The sequence below is a fragment of the Leucopleurus acutus genome, assembly GCF_964270905.1.
Source record: "Leucopleurus acutus genome assembly, chromosome: 3".
NCBI lineage: Eukaryota > Metazoa > Chordata > Mammalia > Artiodactyla > Delphinidae > Leucopleurus > Leucopleurus acutus.
The window spans coordinates 167,251,780-167,275,498 of NC_139145.1; the positions used below are offsets into that span (position 1 = coordinate 167,251,780).

General features: G+C 48.1%; 1 protein-coding gene across 1 annotated transcript in view; it reads left to right on the forward strand.

Moving 5' to 3' along the window:
• The first annotated feature begins 2,772 nt into the window (after positions 1–2,772).
• The window catches only part of DAP (death associated protein), a 61,810-nt gene continuing 40,863 nt past the window's right edge, over positions 2,773–23,719 (forward strand). The window contains exons 1-2 of the mRNA XM_082835834.1: positions 2,773–2,966; positions 15,568–15,664. Coding sequence (XP_082691960.1) covers positions 2,912–2,966; positions 15,568–15,664 — 152 coding nt within the window. The 5' untranslated portion in view covers positions 2,773–2,911. The remainder of the gene's footprint in view (positions 2,967–15,567; positions 15,665–23,719) is intronic.

Sequence of the window (23,719 nt, forward strand, 5' to 3'; positions counted from 1 at the left end):
TGTGGCCAGAGGAGCTGTGAGAGATGAGCTCCTAGAAGCAGGCAGGGCCCCCATCACCCAGGGCCTGGGAGGGGTTGCATTTGGCTGCATGTAAAGACACCAACCACAGGGACTGCATCTACTAGGGGTTTGTTTTCCACACAACAAAACAGTCTGGAGGGTTCCACTGGGCGCCGCCCTGCAGAGACACCACAGAACCTCAAAGTCCAGCTTCCTTTCGTCTTCCTGTTGCGCCACCTTTAGCATACGGCTTTCATGCCTTTGGTTGCCTCGTGGTTGCGATACAATTGCTCTGCCTTCCACCTTCTGTCTGAATTCAAGGCGGTGTGAACAATGAAGTCACCAGGAGGAAGGGTGGTCCTCATATCAAGAATGCAGAAACTTCCCCAGAAAACCCCAGTCAACTTCCACTTACATTTCAATGGCCAGAACTGCCTCTTGGCTACCCCTAGCTGTAAGGGAGGCTGGGAAATATGGGTGTTTTTTTTCAAGCTAAATTCCTTAAACAACCGTATTTTCTTCAGTAGGAACGCTATGGATTAGGCAGGTACTCTAGTTTGGATTCTGCTCTAGATGGGAAGGTATCTATGGGTAGGTGGGTGAGTCAGGAGTTCTGCTTCCACATGTAAAACTAGGCAAGGCTGTTAACACTAGAGTGTCTTGATCAGTGTGCTCCCAGAACAGGCCTCGGGCAAAGATACGGATCCTCTCAGGCCTTGGTGCAGCCCAGTGGTGACCGTAGCCTCCAGAGCCCTTGGGTAGCTTAATTCCTTCCTCAGCATGCTCCTTCTTTTACCCCCAGGGTTCCCTAGCAATACCATGGGTCATTGAATTGAAGATGCCATCGCTCTTAACATATGACTTTAGGTACCACTAAGAGGAAACAATGCTGCAAACTAAACTATAACACAATGTTTTCTAACCTAGAATTTTTATTTCATACTTCTTAGAAATGGTGCTTTTAGACTTAAGGCATGAGTTTTTAACCATATAGCACTCTTGAGCACACATAAAGAAGAAAATATTCATACAATTAGTTTGGTTAGGTATCCTCAAAGCTTCCTTCTATTTAGAATCAAACCATCAGTGTCTGTGGATTTCCTCACTCTGTTCTATGAATAGTGTTAGTGATGGAGCATCTCCTTAAAGAGTGTTCCACTACTGATGTCATATTTTCTTCTAAGCTGCTGACACCTGTCTCCAAGTTTTGATATGAATGCAAGACAAAGACAACTATATCACGACTGCTGCCTGGCCAACAGCTGTCCCACTGGTAGTGTTACTGAAACGTCGGGGGAAAGTCCCAGATCAACGTAGAGTATGTGCATTTCTCTGTGTGCCCTGATGCAAAGAGCTGGGCAGCGCTGAGTTAGACATCTGGGTAAGGGAGGTCAAGGGCGCAGTGGAATGTGAGTCTGGAGCTTAATGGAGAGGCAGGCATAGAGAAATGGGTTTGCAGATTTGGGGTCCATACGCATCTGGATGACAGTGGGCCTCATGTGACCACTGAAGCCAAGTCTAGACACGGAAGAGGACTGATGTTGAGCCTTGAGAGACTCAAGTGTTCAGAAACCTAGAAGAGGAGCCAACCAACCCAACTGAGAGTTAGCAGCCAAGCCTCCAGCCCAAGCACTGGATGTCAGCGCCACGATGTGGCAACCCTGAAGCTAAGGAGGAAGGGGACGGTCAGCTAGGTCAAGCGCTGCTGACAGGTCAAGGAGGATGAGAGCGGAAGAGTGAACACTGGATTGGGCAGCGTGGAGGTCACGAGTGACCATGATAAAAGGACTTTCCTGGCTGGCGGCAGCCTTTGGGGCGCTGATGGCAACCAGATGGACTGGACTGGGTTGAGGAGATGGGGGTGGGGGTGGGGGTGTTGAGATGCTCTTCGAGCAGCTGTGCTGTCAAAGGGAGACATACAGCCAAGAGAGCCGATGGTGTTTCCTTTTCTAAAGACACTGGACATGTCTGAACGCTAATTTAGCAAGGCGGGACTGATGGTCCGTAGAGGATACCTGCAGTTACAAAGCGCTTGAGAAGGCTAGAAGGTTGCAATCCGAGGCACAAGGCCAATGGGTCAGCTTTGGACAGAATCAAGACCCAACGCAACATGAAGACGGCAGAGACAGGGGACACAGACGCAACCTTGCAAGACCTCTGTCCAGGTTTCCAGGCTTCACAGCTCTGCCTTTCTCCCCCGGAGTGGGGCGGGGAGGAGGCTCTCCCATTTGCAGCATCTTTTAACAAATCCCTGCTATTCTTGGGCCCCCGGTCGGTCCCACCTGGGGTCTCATTTCCGCACTTCACCGGTCGCTCCGAGCGTGAGCCGGGTGAGGCCATCTGGCAGACGGTCCGGTTCCCCGACGGCACACAGCACCCCTGGGTGCCCCACTGTTGAAGCTGTTTCCCCACCACCGTCTATCTGGAGAGTTAGTGGAGCACCGTGCACGGGGGTGCCACCCTTCTGCTGGGCGCTCTTCAACCTCGGGCGACTGTGCCCGCCGGCACCAACGCCCGCCTCTTCTAACCGTCAACACCCCGCCCCCGCTCCCCTTCTACCTCCTCCGCCCTCGGCCGAGGCTTCCAACGTGGCGCCGCCGACTGCGCATGCTCAGTACCCGGGGCGCGCGGGAGCCGGCGGGAGCGGGCGGGAGTCGGCGAGCGGGGCGGGGCGGGGCGGGGAGGGTGCAGTGACGCCACCGCGCAGCCGCGGGCTGGCGGGGCCGCGCCACGTAGGCGCGCAGCGGCCGCGCCCCCTCGAGGCGGCCGCGGTCGGTCCGCTCGCGCGCGGCCCCGCCGCCCCACGCACGCGCCTCCCTCGCTCCCGGCGCTAAAGCTCGCGCGCACTTCTCTCCAGGCCCGCGAGCATTCGACGACCGCCGTCCAGGTCCCTCTGAAACCCGGTCGCACCATGTCTTCGCCTCCCGAGGGGAAGCTAGAGACGAAAGCTGGACACCCGCCCGCCGGTACTGACTCGTTCCCACTTTCTCTCCTCTCGCGGGCCCGGAGGGCGGGCTCGAACCCGCGGGCACGGGGCGCGGAGCGCGGAGCGGGGCGCCGGGCGGGGGAGGCAGCCGGCCAGCCTGGGACGTGTCCGCTCGTGGGGTCTAAGTTAAACTCAGCCCTGCGTTGGTGAGACGTGTTTCTTTATGCGAAACATCGCAAGCCTGTGAGAGTTGCATGCAAATTAGAGTGACTTGAACAAGCCCAGATGCACAACTTGCTCCTAGAAGTTTGGGCGGTGAATACTTACTTAGAATGTACAGATGTTTTAGAAAAACGAGTAGCCGAAACAACGACAAATCAGTGTTTTTAACGTCATGATGATAAATCGTAGGCTGACAGCATTACAAAAGAACCAAAGGAGCGGAAATCATTTTTATCATTAATCACTCAATATGACTTTTTTCCCCTCCAGTTTCTGTCGCATTCTGCTTTTCCTCAGAAGTGGTTTTGTTTTTTGCTTTTTGCTTTTGCACATCCTAAACTTCCGAGCCAAGGAGGTTAAATGCAGGAAAGAGTCATCTTTCTTAGCAAATGAGTCTCTAACCAACCTTCATGTTCAAACCGTCTCTTCCCCTTTCTGAGCCCAGTTCCTGTTTGCTCTTTCGAATCTGCCCAGACTGGTGGATTGCTTTTTCTCCTCTCCTTTGGAATGACGATCGATCCGTATGGAAGGACACTGGGAGGGAATCAAAGGTGATTGGGTCCCAGGATACGAGTCATTTCAGTGTGTGGGGTGTTAGGGTCTTAGTTGCACACGTTAGTTAAAGTATCAACTCAGTTTGCTAATAACAGAAGCCTTAGCCAAACATGGCTGCTTTTTATGGAACATTTGTGCCATCTTCTTGTTAGAGGAAAGATTCCCCTAATTTCTGTCTGCTGCCCCCCACTATAGGGCACTAATTCTCTGCCTCAACACGGTGAATAGAGAAGTTCTTTACATATGTTGCATTCCAGAGTAGGGAATGCTTTTCACTAGTGAAGCAAGCTCTGAACAACAAGAAGACTGACTGGCACTAGGAAAGAAAAATGGCTAACCGATGCGTGGGGATGTAAGAGCATGGGATTTTAGAAAATAGTTCCACTGTAATGGAAAATAGACTTTGGGGGTCTCTGTGTTGAATTAGTTTAAAATTAGAAAAGAACTTCAAAGGCATTTCCTTTAATCATAATTCTGACGTTTAATTCCTGCCGCTGCGGGTTCATGTCCATCATTCCTGCCTGATGACCTGGGCAGCACGGCAGGAGGGAACACCTTCATTTACACTCGTGGCCATGGACCACACAGGAGCAGTCTGCACAGGGCTCCCCTGTCCCCGGGCGATGAGTGGCATTAGATGTATGTGTTGGAACGATACCAAAGCAAAGTAGCGGTAATGAAATTACATATAGAGAGAGCCATATGGAGAGTTTTAAGATCAGAGGTATAAACTGTCTATATTAACTCCCTGGGAGAAACTTCATGAAGGACTCTGATTTTCTTTGAATTGTAAACAGCTAGGTTGTGTGAGTTACAAGTTAAACATCTTATTTATGCCCAAGAAGAGGGGACCCAGTGTATTTGTGCTGCTGTAGCAGTGCACTTGGGTTTTAAGTTTTGAGGCCTGTCACTTCTCTAGGGTTCAGTTTTCCTAATCCATGAAATGGGAGGTTCGGGCCAGATGGTCCCTGAGAAAGTAGCAGGGCAGGGCTGCCTTTGTGCTGTTCCTGTCGCCATCCATCAGGATTGGAGCCCAGGGGCAGTTAGTCCCACAGGTAAACTCCTCAAGTGACTTCAGGGCGGGTCCCTTAAGCCTTTGAGACCCCCTTCCAGCAGGAGCTGCTAAGGAAGCTGTCACTGTCATCCTGCATTTCCCAAGGCCGGTCACACTTGGCCAGGGGTGCAGGTTAGAAAGAGACCTTTCGTCCCTTGTGGTATATTGCCTGCCAGGTAGTACCGCTCAGGTGCTTTTTCTCCCTGTGGTACAGAGGCCCCTGGTTGGAAGGCTGTTTTGGCAGAAAGTTCTGGGTGGCCTTGTTTACTCCGGTATGATCAGAGGTTAGACAGTTCTGCAGTTTAGATGCTAAAAAAAAAAAAAAAAAAAAGGCAACCACTATAATAAAGGATAATCATCAGGTACAGCCGAGAGCCCAGTTCATAAATCAAAATAACAGCCTTAAAAACACTGGGAAAACTTTCATTAAGGGCTTAAGCTGGATAACAAGAGCTTGTGCTTAACTCTGCAATTGAAAACAATAAAACTCTCCTCCATGACTCTCTTCTTTTTCTTTTGTGTTTTCCTGTTATTGCTGTCTGAACCGGGGACGCTCCTGTGCATCCCCATAGCCTCCACCTGTCCGCCTGTTCTTCTTGCTTCCAGGGCTACCCATTGATGCGCAATGCCTGGTTCAGAATACTCAATAAATAGCTCCCGAGTTTCTCCGGAGCCTCTTACTGCCTCTCCCTTCCTCCGTAGCATGTGCAGCCCACAACTTCCCTCCGCCGCTGAGCTGTCTCCAGCGGGTACTGGGGGTGCAGGTTGGACTGTCAGCCAGCTTCGGCAGCAGCATCACAGCGGAAACTATAACTAACATTTGCTGAGCGTTACAATGCGTGGGGGTATAGGGGAAGAAGAAGAATTTTCCCTTTACCCTTCTAGGTTCTTAGCTGAGATCCCCCTTAAGATAAAGGACAGATTAACAAGAGAAAAACAGAAGTTTAATAACATGTATATCTCCTGTATACATGGGAGATACTAAAGAAAAATGAGTCACTCCCAACCACCACCTTAAATAGTAAAGATGAAAAATGCCAGGGAGAAGGGGAGGCCCCCGTTACGGGAGGGAACCAGGAAATGCACCAGTGGAAGGAAGACGGTTATGCAGATGTTAAGATTCTCCTATAATTTAGTCATCCTTTTCTTCCTGGTACAGAGAGAGAGACACTTACAAGTGGAGATTTCCCTTATAAATGTAAATGTTCCTAACAAGGGTGACTTCTCGGTATACGGCTTTTCCTTGTGTGCCGTTTCTTTTCTTTTTTTTTTTTTTTTGCGGTACGCGGGCCTCTCACTGTTGTGGCCTCTCCCGTTGCGGAGCACAGGCTCCGGACGCGCAGGCTCAGCGGCCATGGCTCACGGGGCCCAGCCGCTACGCGGCATGTGGGATCTTCCCGAACCGGGGCACGAACCCGCGCCTCCCGCATCGGCAGGCGGACTCTCAACCACTGCGCCACCAGGGAAGCCCTGTGCTATTTCTTAATCAGCTCAAAATCATACTTATGGCGAAGAGCCATGTTTTGGGGTGGCATGCTCTGCTCCCCTTCACCAGCCCAATTCTAATTGCTTGGTACTCATGAGCTCATTTAACTAGCAGTCACCTTACAGTTGGGATACGGAGGACAACACCCTCTGCAGTATTGCCGACACCCCAAGCCTTGAACCGGCAGCCCTTCTCGACAGGGGGCTCCATCACTTGCCAGGGGCCTCCTCCCAAGGTGTGAGATTAATGAGCCTTCTGAGGAGCCTGGGAGAAAGGTGCTAGGCGAATAAATACAAAGTCCACCCACTGAGTGGTGGCTGGCACTGCATTGTGTCCTGCAGTGCGCTGGGGGCCGGGTCCTCTGGAAAAGTAACCAAGTCTTCACGATTTGAGACCTTGCCACCGCCCTCGGCCACAGATACCTGCGGAGACACGGGTGAGACTGCTTGTTTTATGGGAGTTCTTGCAAATGCAGATTAGCAAAGTGAGTGAGGTTCTGTTTCATCGAGCGGCAGCGCTCTGATTGCCGGCAGAAGGGGGGACGTGACGCCAAGCCCCACTATTACTCCAGCCGGTTTCCATGAGTTTGTGGTGGCGACGAGGATAACGTCTCTTTGTTAAATACGTTTTGCTGGCCCTGTTCCCCCCCATTTCCAAGGGGAGCCAAAACCGTATGTCAGGAAAGTTCTCATAAATCTAATACAGGATAGCTTGGAGCGTTACTAATTTTACGTATGGTTTTCTTTCAAGAGTAGAATTTATGTCCCTTCTAGAACTGAGTCAAATGGATTTATTAAAGTAAAATGGGAAAAGAGACCACTTTGCTTTTCTTTAGTAACTTCAAAATAATTCAGTTCTCTGTTCTCTTAATCAGTCAGGATGCATTTAAAGGGTTGTGGGTGATACTTCTCCTTGAATTATCTCCGTCGGGGGTTTTCATATTATCGCGGCCACTCTGTTGCTAGAAAGGCAAGACTGATTTGGTTTTTAGTGTATTAACTGTGCAATCAGCAGGTGTGCTAAGCACACCTATGTCACCCAGTCACTGATCAACGCTTGAAGATACAGGAGAGGGGTCTGCCTTTGCTCCTGACATGTCAAATAAAAAAGGAGAGACCCTTTTAGTCACTGCATTTTTTTTGATAATAATATTTTAATTATAATCTGAGCCTTTTTTAAAAAAATTTATTTTGTTGAGAGTCACTGCCTTTTTTAAAACAGCTTCCTGTCAGGGTGGACCGAGCACCTCTAAGGCGTGTTTTCGGTTTCCCCTCTGCTGCAGGACTTTGGGGGACAGACGCGCCCTCCTCTTTCTGTTTATTCCAGGTGATGCCTGTGCACTCTCGCTTGGTTTTATGAGTAGTTCCCCCTTCCCAGCTTCAGGAATTCTTTTGTTTGGATAGGGACTATTCACTTTTGTATGAAGTACTGTGGTAGTCACAGTTTTATATTGTACTCACTAATTGTAACAAATGGCCCCAAATCTCAGCGGCTGAGCAGGTCAAGGTGTATCTCTCTCCCGGTGGCCCTCCTACCAGGAGAAATGCAGAGGCCCAGGTCCCTCCTGCCCAGCGACTCCGCCTCTGCGGAGGGGACTGAGTGCGGGCCGTGGTGCCGGGGCCTTGTGGTGCTTCGGCCTGGGAGCGGCACGTGTCACTGCGTTAGTTTCCTGTGGCCACTGTAGCAAAGCGCCATACATTTAATGGCTTAAAACAGCACAACTGTATTATCTTCCAGTTCTGGAGGTGAGACATGCAAAATGGGTCTCACTGGGCAGAAGTCACGGTGTTTGCAGCTTCCTTCTGGAAGCTCTAGGGGAGAATCCATTTTCTTGCCTCTTCCAGCTTCCAGAGGCCATCCACAACCTCAGTTCCATCTGCGACATTCCTTCCCCTTTGCCATGCAGCCCAACACGTAAACGGGTTCCAGGGACTAGGGCATGGCCATCTGGAGAGGCTCATTACTCTGCCTCTTTTTGCTGTATTAGGGCCACGACCCAGGTAAATGGCCCCAGCCCAGCTGCAAGGGAGGCTGGGGTTAGGGTTGATGAACGCTGCCTCCCTGCCTGTCCCCAAGTACCTCCAGGCAGGGATGCTGCTTCTCCGTGGACTTTCTGAAGTCCGCCGCCCTGAATGCAGGGTTTCCCCTGTGGCTGCCCACACCCTCCTCGGGTTTGGCCCGGTCTCCGTCCGGCTGCTCCTTGTCTTGGCCTGCTCGCCACGCACTCTGCCCTCTGGGGCGGCCTGTCAGGGGATGGAGCGGGCCCTGCGTGGAAGACGGGTTGGCCTGTCCAGTCCCGGTCCACAGCCTCATGGCCCTGCCCCACGCTCCACGCCTCTGAATGCCACGTCTCCTCTCCTGCGGGGTGAGCAGGGCTGCTGCCGTGTTGTTGAAGGGCCTTCCCACCTTAACACCTTCCGACTCTGAGCGCAGAATAGCAGTTTCCCTTGTTTGGTCTTCAGTTTTCTTAGAGAGGAAACCGTCAGGGCTGCAGGTTCAGCAATTTATCTGGGACATGCTTTCTAGCACAAGCATCACGTTCGCCCGGTGCCTCAGGCCGGAAAGCTCCCGTGGGGGGAATTGCACTTGGCCTCGGGGGTGAGGGGTGCCGGGGCTCCCGGGGTCCCCGTGACTCACTGCCTTTCACCCTTCATCCTCCACTGTCCCTTCACAGGGCTCCCCACCTCAGGACCACCAGCCTCCCCAGACGGGCGTGGCTCTTCTGCTGGCCAAGGAGCCTCCTCTCCTGGTGGAGCCCTTCCTCTTAACCAAGAGGGACCATATTCCTTTGCCCTGATCCCACCACTGTCCCCCATCCCGGGGGCTGTCTGGTCCCGTGTCCACTTTGCTTTCCGGCCACAGTGCTGCTTTACCTGAGATGATCGCGTTCTCGGCTAACCTGCAGCTCTGGGTGTTTCTGCTTTGCTTCCTTTTGTTCTCACCGGAGCAGTTCTCGGAGGCTTTCATCTCTTTTTTTTTGCGTGGATTCGGTTTCCTTTGAATCACATTTCAGTAGCTCTTCTTGGGCAAGAACAAAGAAAGCATCCGCTCACAAGTCCTGCTCAGGACGGCAGCCAGGGCTGGGGCTACTCCCTGGTGCAGGGTGCTTTCACTGTCCATCCAGGGACACCCTTCTCATCCCCCTGCCCGGCGTGCAGCTGGGGGGTCTTCCTAGCCTGCTGTGGAGTGTGGGCCCAGAGCCAGCTGTCGGGGACCATCTCACAGTCAGGCACCCAGATGCCTGAGGGGATGCCTGGCCCTGGGGGGATATGGCATCAGCTACTTCCTCAATATTTACCCACCTGACAAAGTCTGACCTGGAGGATGCTTCCTCTTCCCCCTTTGCTCCTTGGGAAGGAAGCTGCTCTGCAGAGAGCTTTCAACATCAAACATACTTTCTTTCCTGTCCTAGACCCTCCCCATAGGCCATCACTCTTGTCTCTCTGAGGAGGAGTGTCGCTCTGTTTCCTGGAATGTTCACGCAGGGCAAGGCCTGCGGGTTGTGATTAAGGGTGCAGGCTGCCGGGGTCAGAAGCTTGCTACCTGTGCGACCGGGGCCACTGGCTTCCCCTCCTCGTGGGGGGGGGGGTCTACACCATAGGGTGATTAGAAAGTCAGGGGGTAAGGGGGTGCCTGGCCAGTGGTTACAACAGGGCCTGGCATGTGGCGGCATGAAGAGTGGAAGGATTCTCCAGGATCTGCAGGTCACCAGAACGAACTTAGGTGTGGTGAGGTACTGACGACAGTCCTGGAGGTGGTCAGCTGACCAGGGCAGTGGAGCGCCCCATGGTGGGCGAGCACTTTGCAGGGTGTGTCACTCACTCCCAACAACCCAGTGCATCGGTCCTGCCATCCCCACCTTACACGTGAGGAAGCTGTGGGGAGGAGGTGGTAAACCACCAAGGACTCGCACACTGGAGGGTTCTCTAAGTGCTCGATGCTACTTGTGAAAACCCGTCTCCTAAGAGGAGCTGAGAGCTGAGCATTCATGGGAACCAGCCCTGGCGGAGGTGTTTCACATGGGCTCGCTCCTTCAGTCCTCAGAGAACCCCTGGGGGGAGAGCACTGCCACCCTTTCTTCACAGGCAGGACCCTGAGACAGTGCCAGCAACTTGCCAACACACACACACACACACACACACACACACACACACACACACACACACTCTCTCTCTCTCTCTCTCTCTCTCTCTCTCTCTCTCTCTCACACACACACACACACACACACACACAGAGGCAGAACTGGGATTCGTGGCTCTTATCCCCTTTCTGGAGAACCCAGGGATCTAGCTCCAGTATCCATGCCATTAACTTCAGCTTGGCACTCCTGTTAAGAGGAAGCTTGTTATTCTTTTCTCCCCCCTCCTTAAATTTATTTACTTATGGCTGCGTTGGGTCTTCGTTGCTGCACACCGGCTTTCTCTAGTTGCAGCAAGCGAGGGCTACTCTTCGTTGAGGAGCACGGGCTCTAGGCACCCGGGCTTCAGTAGTTGCAGCACATGGGCTCAGTAGTTGTGGCTCGCGGGCTCTAGACCGCAGGCTCAGTAGTGTGGTGCACGGGCTTAGTTGCTCTGCGGCATGTCAGATCTTCCTGGACTGGGGAGTGAACCCATGTCCCCTGCATTGGCAGGTGGATTCTTAACCACTGCGCAGCTTGTTATTCTTGAAATTTGAAGCTCACATTTGAATAACAAGCACCACAAAAAAAAATCTGAGTTGTTTTTGTTTTTACTAATGTCTCAGAAAAATACTTACATTCACAAGGAATTCTGCAAAGATTTCTGCAGAACAAGCTCTGCCTTTACATTTTTTACCAACGAAGAGTCCTAGAGACAGTAATAAAACATTTGATAAATATGTGCTGTTGTATTTTTTGGCAGTCGTGCAAGTTAGAATGAGTCTGTCGCAGCCTTGAGTTATTATTATTATTGCCACTTTTTATTGCTGCATTAATCACCACACATACTGTGAGAGATTGATGAAGTTAATTGTTTTTATAAACGAGATTAAATGAAGGGCTAACGCGGGGTGACTGGTTTTGGACGTGTGTACTTACGTCAACAGAGAAGTGGACAGGCTCCCTGCGAGCTTTCCGAGACGTGATTATTTCGAACGTCACCTTGACGTTCATCCTCCATTCCTTTTGTAGTGAGTTGTACACTCTTTTTACTGTTAGCCAGTTTACAGAACACATCTGGGATTTATAGTTTTAAGGCTTTTGTGTCTACCAGGTCGAAATGATTCAGAGATTAGTTTTAAATGGGCATCTGTATTAGTTTGCTAAGGCTGCTATAACAAAATACCACAGACTGGGTGGTTTCAACCACAGAAATTTATTTTCTCACCGTTCTGGAGGCCAGAAGTCCAAGATCAAGGTGCTGGCAGGTGTCGTTTCTCCTGAGGCCTCTCTCCTTGGCTTGCAGATGGCCGCCTTCTCGCTGCGTCCTAACGTGGCCTTTCCTCTGAACACGTGCCTCCCTGGTGTCTCTTCCTCTTCTGATAAGAGCATTAGTCCTATCAGATTAGGGCCCCCCCATAACAGCCTAATTTTAACTTAATTGCCTTTTTAGAGGCCCTGTCTCCAAATCCAGTCAGGTCTGAAATTCTGGAGATTAAGGCTCCAACCTGTGAATTTAGCGAGATCACAGTTAAGCTCATAACAGCACCTTTAATCAGTTTCTCATGGGCATGGGATAGGGGTGGGATAAATGGGAGAGGAAAAGGAATTTTTTAAAAATTTAGTGGGACAGTTCTTCTAGCCTCCTCTTTTGGCCAAAAACATTCATAATCTTATATTTCAAGAGAGTGAGTAGATAGTTATCTTAAATATATTACAGAATTTTATTTTCAGTCTCCATTTCTTAAGGTTTGGCAGGCTACATAACCTGGGCAATCTTGATAAGCCACCTGCAAATGGTATTTTTGTTTTCTTATTTATTTATTTTTTTAATTTGAACCCAAAGTGAGGGAAATCTGTAGGAATCACACCCAGAAAAGTAGCTAAATTCAGAACAGTTAGCCTGAACCTTGGGCCCACGTGAGGCAGGAAGTGACCTGGTGTCTCTTCCTCTTTTTATAAGAGCACCAGTCATACTGGATTAGGGCCCCATCCCTATGGCCTCATTTAACCCAAGACCCCAGCTGAAAGCTGGTGCTCAGAGGCCAAACTCATGGAGAAAGGGTGCAGGAAAAAAACTGTGTCCAGCAACACAGTGGGGTGGTGGGGAAGCTGGTATGTTTCAGCCTGGCCTCTGGATGGCAAACAAAGGCTCCTGGAGAATTTGAAACTGCAGGCCTGCCTTTACATGGGCAATGAGTTCAAATTTACAGTTTGGCCATTCCTGTTCTCAGTTAATGTAAAAAGGATTTCCAGGTTTGACAGAAGCGTGTACAGCAACTCTCCAAAGGGATGCTGCCTGCACCCCACACCCCAGAGGATCCCCACATATAAAGGCTTACTGAAGACAAACCCATGGCCCACACTCACCCCAAACAAGAGCCAGAATCAGAGAAAAACAAACAGTGAATGCGACTCCCGAGGATCTCAGATAATAAAATAATTAGATATACAACCATAAGACAAGTATGCCTAAAATGATTAAATACATAAAAGAATTAAAAACACGAGATATGAGTAATGCACTATCAAATAAAGAACAGATAGATTTGAGGGGGGAAAAGCTCTAGAAATGAAAAATAAAAATGATTGGAATAAAAATTGGTCAGGATAAAAGCAGATTTTTGAGAGAATTACTGGACAGGGTTATATTTCCTTCTTAACAAAGTAAATGTCCCCTCCGCACTGAAAAGAAGTGATGGGAGATTCTCGTTCCAAAACCAGACCAGCAGACGCATCATTAAACACGGTCCTTTTTTTCACATGCCCTCTGCTTTGCCTTCCTCTGATGGACTGCAGCTGGGTACTGCTGGCCGTGCAACAGGCATTGTTAGCTTCCTGAATCCTCCCAGGGAAATTGAAAACTAATAAACCCGAAGCGTATAAGCCTCAGGGTGTTTCACATTCTCCTTCCTGTTCGCAGCATCATAAAGAAACCAGTCCTGGGCTTTCATAATTCAGCAGGGTCCAACGTAATTTGAAACACCGGAGGATGTGGCCTGGCAAGCTGGTTGTACTGTGTGGTCAGAGCAGGGCTGTGGCAGAACATAGAGTGGCTATCCTGAGGAGGGAGGGTGAATACCCTGAGCCCCACACCCGAACATGGGGCCAATGAGCTCAGTTAATACGCTCTACTTTCTGTCAAGTGCCAGAAAGCTGCTGAGCACCTCCATCTTCGTCCTTTTGGGCTGCTATAACTGAATACCACAGACTGGGTGGCTTATAAACAGCAGACATTCTCACTGTTCTGAAGGCCAGAAGGCCAAGGTCAGGGCACCAGCAGATTCGGTGTCTGGTGATGTCCTGCTTCTTAGTTCACAGACGGCTGTATGCTCTGTCCTCACCTGGCAGAAAGGGTGAGGGAGCTCTCTGGGGTCTCTTTGTAAGGGCACTAATCCCATTCATGAGGGCTCCACCCTCATGACCTAAGCACCTTCCAAAGTCCCCACCTCCAAACAGCATCACTTTGGGAGTTGGGATTCAACAGCCTCTCTTCTCATCTAAACTTCTCCATCTTAGGACGTGGCTCTTATCCCCTTTCTGGAGATGAAGCATTGAGGCTTTGAGTGGCTGACTAATCTAAGACCACATAGCTGAGTACATGGAGGGACTTGCTGACCCTAAAACACGCACAGGCGACTGCCATGTGGGGCTGGCTTTTTGGATATAAGGCCAGCATTTCCATACTTTATCCCATGGAACACTAGAGTCCTGAAGAATGATAACCAGCATTACCTGGGGGAGGAGTTCTGTGGTGAAATACACTTGGGAAAGATGGCACATTATATGCCCCATATAAAGCTTACAGTGCACACTAAAGGCAGAAAATCCGTCTTGAGGAAACACATTTAATTTGTTCAACCTCGCATTTCCCACACTTCATAGATCCTAGAATCCCCACTTCTGTTGTCATGTTTTTCTCTTGCAAAACATCATTACCATATTAGCCATTAAGGGAATACAAATCAAACTACAATAAGACACCACTTCACACCCACTAGAATAACTATAAAAAGATAGACAATAACAAGAGTTGGCAAGCATGTGGAGAAATTGGAACCCCTACTGGCTGGAATGTAAACAGTTCCATGGCTTTGGAAAGCATTTGGGGTTCCTTCAAAAGGGTAAATATGGGGTTACCATGTGACCCAGCTATTCCATTCCTACATATGTACCAAGGAAATGAAGGTACATGTCCATGTGTCCACACAAAAACTTGTACATACACAGTTGTTTATATCTGCATTATTCACAGTAGCCAAAAAGTGGAAACAATACAAATGACCACCACAGATGAATGGATGACAAAATGTGGTCCACCATGTGTGCCGTGGAGTATGATTTAGCCATGAAAACGAGTGAGGTACTGACATGGGCTGTGACATGGATGGACCTTGGAAGCATTATGCTAAGTGAAAAAGCCTGTCACCAAAGACTATGTATTTTATGATTCTCTTTATGTCACATGTCTAGAAGAGGCAGATGCGGGTGACTGGTTGCTAGGAGCTGGGGGAGAGGAGGGACTGGAGAGTGACCGGTGATGGGTTTCTGTTTAGGGTGATGAACACGTTTGAAAAGGATCATGTGCAACTCTGAATACACTCCAAACCAGAGAACTGTACGCTCTAAATGGGTGGATTATATTGTATGTGAATTATATGTCACTAAGGCTGTTTTTAAAAACCAAATAAACTTCTGCCAACTCTAGGGTTTCACAGCACAGTTTGGGAAAGGTTGCCACCGGAGTGGACTCTGGCTGTGTGCACAGCAGCTGTCCTGTGTCACCTGTGGCTGTATCGCCCCTTTGAAAGCACCCTCGGCATTTGAGAAAATACTACAGGCAGGGATTAAGTGGGTTTTTTTTTTGCATCGAGAAGCTGAGTGTAACCGAAAGCAAGCAGCCACTGTGTCCACACGGTTTATACTCTGGTTGCACTACTGCTCTTACCAAGTACTTGAAAGGAGACCAGACAAACAAAGGAGGCTTGGAAACTTTCTAAGTGGATCTGAATAAGAGACAGTGTTGAGTGTCACATCATACTGAATCTCCCTCTGACAGCCTTAACCTCTGCGGTTAATCCCTGTCGCCGCCGGCTGATCTGGACTAACCTGGGGCCATGGGACAAACACACACCCTTGAGCTAGTTCCCCTGCCGTCCGGTGGTTCCGTGTCCACACTGATCATTCCCTCTTTGTCTTCACCGCAGTGAAAGCCGGTGGGATGCGAATTGTGCAGAAACACCCGCATGCTGGAGACACCAGAGAAGAGAAGGACAAAGACGACCAGGAGTGGGAAAGCCCCAGGTAGGAGAGTTCTGGCGAACCTTGAGATGTCTCACGAATCACCGTTACTCAGTTAAACGTTAATGTTTGTTCTCTGCTCCGTGCTTCTGATAACCCCTGGGCTTCGTGGGCCCTGTGCTGTGTGCTTTTCCTCTCCTGAGCAGTGAGGTGGGGCTTGTGTTCCCAGATGGGAGAAGCAGGGCATCGAGAGCACGCCCTCTGCCTGCATAAATCCGAGCGGGTGCATCTGTCCGTGGGCAGAAGCCCTGAACCTCCGCTCCCATACTACTAGTTGAATCTCTGGGCTGGGCCTGGCATTCTGTGCAGTGAGGGCAGAGAACTACTGATTGGAATAATGTTTACAAACGTTAGGGCTTTGCCAGTTTCAGCCAAGCAGAATCACTGAGGCCACACCCTTATGAGTGACCAAGTGCCCTTAAACGACATCTCTGCCCCTAGCTTCCCGCGTCCCCGACAGCTCATCTTCCTACAACACAACCATCTCTGTTTACACCTGTCTTCCTTGGTGATTCTGATGTCAAGTTTGGTCCAACGACCTTGATACAAGTCCATTTCCTTCCGCCTTGTAACATACAAACATGCACCACCGATGCCCACCTGTCTGTGAGCTTGTCCATGTAAAGGAAAGTGGACTCTAAGCTTTCTGCCTTATAACTCGCCCCCAGACAAGTCTCAGTCAGAGGAAAAGGAAGAGTGGAGGACAGCCAGCCTGTGTTTCTGTACTTCATTCCAGCAGTCCTGAATAGCAGGTGGAACGCTCCCTGGGTTACACACGGGACACTGAAGTCCACAGAGGCCGTACACTTGCCATGCCGAGCAGGAGCTAAACCCAAGTCTGGGGTCCAGAGCAGGGCAGGCTTCCATAAGAGCAGCTGCTGACAGCACGCACCCCCTAAGAAGGACGCGCATGTGCTTGGTGATCCCACATGTCTGCTTACATATGTGCTGCCCCGTTGGGTATTTTCTATAAAACCTCATGTGATATGACTTACAGGGCAGTCACTGGAGGGGAGGACAAAATTTGAGGTGAAGTTTCTGAGTGATTATTGCCCATTTTAAATCATGAGATCAGCAACGGGAAGGTTCTGCCTAAGTTCTGGTTTTATAAAAGAAGAAGGTTGTTTAAAGAAAATTCTAGAATTTTCTTTCCACTGGCTATCTTCACAAAGCTGTGTTTGGCACGTAACATCAGGAATTCTCCTGCAGGTCCATGGTCCTGTATCTGAAAACCTTGGAGCCTAATTTATTTCAGAATTGAGAAATTCTGATGTTTTAGGAGATGAAGCAGGTTTTAGGAGTATAGGACCATACACATTTCATACAGCACCTGTAGTGGGGTCTTGGGCAGCCTAATCTGTGTATGATGTTCGCACCAGCAGAGATGGATTTTAAAAATTTACAGACTTGGATCAGTCCAGGTTAAGTTTTGCCTGCATAAGAGTTGTAACAAAACTTTAGTTCAGTGTGTGAGAATATTCTTGGATTTGGAACCGAACGTAAGAGCATGTGGCCTGTAGTCATTTCCTCCTCTAGGAAACCCAGGATGTCATTTCCCTTCATACCCACTGGTTCCCTAAGAAGGAAGAGAGGATGAGACAGAGGGCCATGCCTGGAAAAACATCCTGGAAAGTTAATGAAATGTGCATGAGTTTAAGTGGAATAAGGGACAAATAGCTATTTCTCTGCATAACACAGTGTCAGTACAGTGACAGATGATAATTTATTAGCGTGTTTAGAAATAAGGACAGAATAGCCCATTAGTTTTCTTTCTATTGATTTTTTTCTCATGAGGTGAAATACAGCATTTATGGAAGATGTACAATTTAAATATATGTGCTAGAGGATGAACGATTGCACGAGAAAAGAGAGAGCACCCAGGTCTCTAGATTTTATCATCTTACCACTTTGAAGGGTGGTTGGAATGAAGTGTTTTGAAGCAGGCGGACTACAGGGCAGGGTTTGCATGTGACCAAGAGTATGTTTGTTCCCTGCAGTCAAATTGTTGTACTGTGTTCCTCATGGTGTGTTAGCTCTTGTCCTCTGGACTTTGGCTTCTCTCTTTACTGCTGTGGGTTAAACCACCGGGCACACCATTGACAGAAGGGGTAAGCCCCTGCAGACTCTGAAGCTATTGGCATATGTTGCCAATACAGTTTCTTCCAAACCCCTACACCAGACCTGGTACTCTGTATAATAGGTCATTTCCATCACCATGCACTCCCCGTTTTTCTGGTGGGCTAATTGACTAGTCATAGTTAATAATGGTCATTGATAATGTTACAGGATGCAGCGAACCTGGCCCTGTTCTAAGTGCTCTGCCCGTGTTTATTCATTTGAACTACTTGCAACTGCTCTATTCTCATCCCTCTGTGAGAGCTGGTTCTTGATTATTATCCTCATTCCAGATTACTACTCCCACTTCAATGGCTCAGAGCGGTTAAGTGACTTTTGCAAGGGCACATAGCGAGTGAGTGGCAGAGCCAGCCTTCCAGAGTGGCAGCTGGGCCCGTAGTCCCCTACTCTTAGCCCCTGGGGTGTGTGTACCAACTGAGCACCCGTTTTGTGCTAGGCACTTACTAAGTGCTTCCCATTGGGTTTAGTGTGCACACCACCCAAAAGTTGGTATTACTATGCCCATTACACAGACGAAGAAACCAAGGCCCAGTGAGGTTATCTGACCCAATGATATGTAGCCAGTCAGTGGTCTGGCCAGGATTCAGTCCTGACCCTGTCTTGACTTGGAAGCCTATGTCCTTAATAGGCTACAGAAGCCCCCTGAACTGACAAGATACTTTCAGGATCAACAGACTGTAAATCCAAATCCCTCTATAAAATAAACTTACTGATTCTGGGGTTGCCCATAACCTATCCATATTCCTCAAGCCCATAATCCCACCTGTGCAGCCCTACCATCAGCAGATGGCCTAATTCCAGCTTACAACAGGCTTTCAGGGCACTGGGCTGGTTGTGGAAAGACCTCTTCATCTCCAGAATTTGTCAGACATTTAATGCTTTACATTAATTTCCCTTGGAAATGTCATGGCATGTGACTTCCACATTCATATTACCCTAATCCTAAAGTTCTGTATTTCTTCATGTTTTGATCCAAGTGTTCTCCAGATATGAAAATAAGTGCACAGTCTCAGATGCCAGTTTCCTCCTTAGATCTGCATTTGCAAAACTCTTTGCTTTCCTTCCCAGATATTTAAAACTGGCTTTGTATTTACTGACTCATCTCTGGCGGCTTCCTTCCACAATCAGTAAATCAAGTACTGATTACAGAGAAAATGAACAACTGGAGCGTTAAAGAGGTTATTATGTGACCCCAAAGAACCCCCAAACACTTTTACTTGGAATCTTCTTTTGCAAGTCTTTGTGTTACTCTTACTCCCCATAATCTGGTAATTTTTCAGATATAATAATAATTTCTTCTGCCACCAAATTGTTCTGAAATGCTCCGTTTAAAAAAAGAAAAAATAATAATGTAGCACAAATTTGAAAATGTTTCCCAAGAATTCCATCAAGCTGAGTTCTAGTTACCTGTGGCTATTCATATCCAGACAGAGTAAGAGACTTCATTGTTAGGAGCTAATACTTTCCTGAGTGGCTGCTAGATATCGTCTCAGAACTGACCCACTCAAGGAAAGCTCTGATCTTCCTCAAAGCCTTCTGCTGAGCATATTAAGATGAAGTGCCCAGTTTCATTATGTAAAAGAGAAATTGCAGCATAGAGTGGACTTCAATAGTCAGTAGGAGTCACTAAAAAACAGTGTAGTTGTGAACATGTACTGAGGTCCTACCATGAATCGAGCTTGGTAAAAAAAATATTTTAAAAGGTGGGTGACAGGAAGAGTAAAGTAGAAATGGAAGGGTTTGTGTGTGGACTGGGGGTGGGTAGGAAAGGGGTGGAAGGAAGAGGGAAGTGGGGATGGGGCAATAAGGGTAGGAAGGGAGCAGCCCTTCTCTGAGCTCGGCAGTTTGTACAGCTCTGACTCAGGGCTGTGGTGCTGTTTTGTGTTCACATACCCCCAAAATAAGCAAACAATTCCAATCATCCAGAATGTGGGAGAGATCCAAGATGGAATGCACACAGTAACAGATGGACCTAATTGTAATACAAAGGCTACTATTACCAACTGAAAGGCGTGGGTGGGAGAGCGACCTAACCTAAGTACAATAATAGTATTTTGGGAAACAGTATTTTGACTGGCTACTATAAGGCTAAAGACAAGAAATGCAAAAAACTGTGCATAAATGCTACACTCCAGTTAGTAAATACGTCTTCAGGGGTTTGGGTTAGCAATTCTGAAATTGCTTTATGGGTTATATTACAATTGAACAAGTAAGTAAATATCTTGTGGCTAATGAAGAGTCAGACTTCTCACTGTTAGAGAAAGAAGCTTACAAATAGGAAAGGGGGAAGACTAAAATGGCTTTGTGGTGTTTAATTGAATTGGAGGTATTAGTATGAACTCATAGTTTTAAATGGATGGATGGTTGGATGGATAGTAGATACATACAGACATGTACATACATATATAAATAAATATACGTGGGGGAGGATTTGTGTGCACACCTGTACTTCCCAGCTGTGTTCACTGACAGGGCATAAAAGAACTGGCACCATGTAGCCATGAGCATCCCTAGGGCCAGGATCTTGGTTTCTAAACACCATTCCCCAATAAGTGAACTAGGGTGTTTTGGAGAAGTAGTTAATTCCAGGGCCAGGACTGGAAAAATACCAGATGAGCCTGTAACAACTTGTAGTGCCAGAACATAAGGAAAATTCCAAAAAGGATGGGACATGTCCAAACAACACAGAAGCCAACCTGAAGACACACCTAATGGCAAAGATGGAACAGTTTGTGCTAAAATAAATAATGATAGGATTGGAATATAACCCATAGAGTGAAATAGATACCCATGAGTCCATACTGATATAAATAAGTTGAATACATAAATGAGAAGGGACAGCTCTTCTTTATAGAAGAATTCCAATTAATATTGTTATAAGGAAGGCGAGAACTAGAATATCACCAATAGGCAAACAGCACAGTGGTTGTCAGCAGGATCCACGGACGGATGCTACGATTAGTGGGCAGAAATTTAAGGAGAGACAGGATAATTTTACAGTGTCAGTTTCCTCCAATATATTTGTTAATTGCAAAACAAGGGATGTCTTTACATGGAGACCATGAAAAGGACGCTCTTTCACAGCGTAAGCGCTGAAATAAGAAGGCAGAGAGTCACGGATATGCAGGCAGCCGGGCACCTGCATATCCGTGCCGATCATTTTTGTTGCCCCGTGCACGTCTGTGAATGACCATGAAAGTGCCGCGAGTATTTGTTTCTCATCAAACTCTCACCTGCTTTCAGCCGTCACTGATAACTCCTGCCTGAAACAGTTATTACCAGATGCAGGCTCTGTTGCCATGGGGCTGCCGTCACAAATACCGCACACTGGGTGGCTTAAAATAACTGAACTGTATGGTCTCACAGATCCGGAGACTGGAACTCCAAGATCCAGGATTGGTTCCTTCACCGGCCATCTTTGGCATGCCTTGCCTTGTAGCACCTTGATCTCTGTCTTCACATGGTCTTCTCCCTGTGTCACTTCACCTTCCCTCTGTATATGTCTGTCTCTGTGTCCAAATTTCCCCTTTTTGTAAGGACATCAGTCATATTTGATTAGGACCCACCCTAAAAGCTTCATTTTAACTCAGTTACTTCTGTAAGACCCTATTTCCATAAAAGGTTAAATTCTGAGGTACTGGGGGTAAGGATTTCATATATTTGGGGGCGGGGAACAAGTCAGTGCCTAACGGATGTCAAATAGTAATCTATGGCCATTTTTAATGGTTCTCTCAGTTAAAGTTAATTCTGAAGATAAGAAACAGAAAATTGAAAATGCTGAAGTTAAAAGCCCGTATGCCTGGGAATTTTTATCTAAGCCATTGTCTGCGTGTTTGAACTTGAACTAAACCATGTGGCTTGCGAGCCAATTTCAACATCATCCTTACTTTGCAACAATATCATCTTTTATATCCAAGCTAGCTGTCAGCTGCCTTTTAAAAGGGATGTATCTTTCTCCCTATGATGTGTGGAGATACCATTGGACTAGGAGTGCTGAGTGCCAGCCAGCTCCCAACTCCTGTGCTGTTTGGATGGCCTGTGTCGGCAGGCAGGACCCATGACGTGGCAGCAACAGTTGACCCGGGGGCTGCAGTGCCGTGGGCCACAGACCCCTGCCCTCGGCCGAAGGCAGAGTCTCGATGTGGTGACATGAGTGACGTGGGATGTCCTTGTGAGGGGGGTAGCTGGTGTCACCTGCTTGTGGTACAGCAAGGTCCTCAGAATAGAAAGCACAGGAGGAGGGATGTCATAGCAGCGTGAATTAGTGATGGACGGCCCTGTCTGCCTTGGTGAGGAAAACGGGGAGAGTCTAGTTGCCGTTCGGCAGCTCTCACTGTCAGGTTTGCCCACGTAGGGGCTGGATGTTTGAGATGAAGGTTTCAGCAGGACCTGCCCTCTCTGAAAGCAGTAGGGAAGGATCTGTTCCAGACCCGTCCCCTGGTTCCTTGGCTGGTGGTAACGTAACTCCAGTGTTCACATGGCATTCTTGCTGTGTGCGTGTCTGTGTCCAATGTCCCCTTTTCATAAGGATGCCAGTCATATGGGATCAGGGCCCACCCTAATGACCTCACCTTAACTAATTATGCAACAACTCTATTTCCAAATAAGGTCACATTCTGAGGTCCTGGAAGTTAGGGCTTTACCATAAGAAACTTGGGTGAAGGGTGGGGACACAATTCAAGCCATAACAAGCAGGCAGCGCCTCAATGCCACGAGGCATTGGTGGGTGGTGCCCAGCTCCAGTGACATCCCAACAGCAATGGTGGCTCAATAACTTGTGAACCGTGAGACCTACGTGGCAAGTGACTCTTGCTTCTGTGCGATCCGTTATGGTTGCCCAGGCTGAGCACTGCAGCAGCCTGCCTTCCCGTCCAGGTGGATGCCTTGTACCAGGGGTGTGGCCCCAAACTTTGATCATGCACTCCATCAATTTAAAAAAAACGCTTTTTGCCTGCACCCTCCATATGTATATATTCATTTTTAAATTATACATGCATATTTTGCTCCCATTATATACATTGTAAACGGTATACAAAATGGATATTAATGTGTTAGATCAAGGTGAAATAAGCAATATTTTACATGTCTTGCTAACCATTATGACTTTTTATTATCATTAGCTAACATCTGAAGGTCCAAATACCCTCGAGGTAGTGTTTCTTATTAATGATTCCAATGTAAATCTAAATTTCTAATGTCTTTCCTGGTGATTTCAGGTTTTATGGAGAAGGGTGGCTTCCTGTCACGTCTGATTAGATCTTCGGTGTTTGTAATGTGGTTCATGAAATACCTCTGCCAGGGCAAGAAGCGAGAGCTCTTCTCTTTTATTATTGTTCACTTGTGCTTGTATTGGTGTTAACTTCCGCCTCTGGAGGATTTTTTTTGCAGGAATCTTTTGAAGCCACATGTTCTTTTTGTCACAGTTTGTTTAAATTCATTCACTATACATTTGAGCACAGATCTAGGTGCTTGGGATATATCAGAGATAGAACTAGAGAATTTAATTCATGAGCCCATTAACCAGACAGTGTCCTATATATGTGGCAAGACATAGGAAGCAAAGGAAGGGGCACAGGGACCTGTGGGTGGTGACCCCCCTCCTTCCTCCAAAGCCTTAAGGGCCATGAGGCTGGGTGATGGACAGTCAGCCTGCAGACTGTAGTAAATAGTGGTAAAGCTTAGTTCGTTGTGTTTTGGTTCTTTACGTAAAAGATAAATGCAAATAGAAAAATTTGCACGTTTATCTCACTTTCCCAGTGACGCCGTGGCCTTCTGAAGCGCAAGGACTGCCTTCCTCGCTGATTGATTGGCGCTGGCTCCAATACCAGTTCTGTGGTTGTATGTAGTATAAATTAAACGTGTCTTCCAAAACCTGTGGCTATTGGTATTTTAGTATGATCAATAGCAGTGCAACTGTGTACA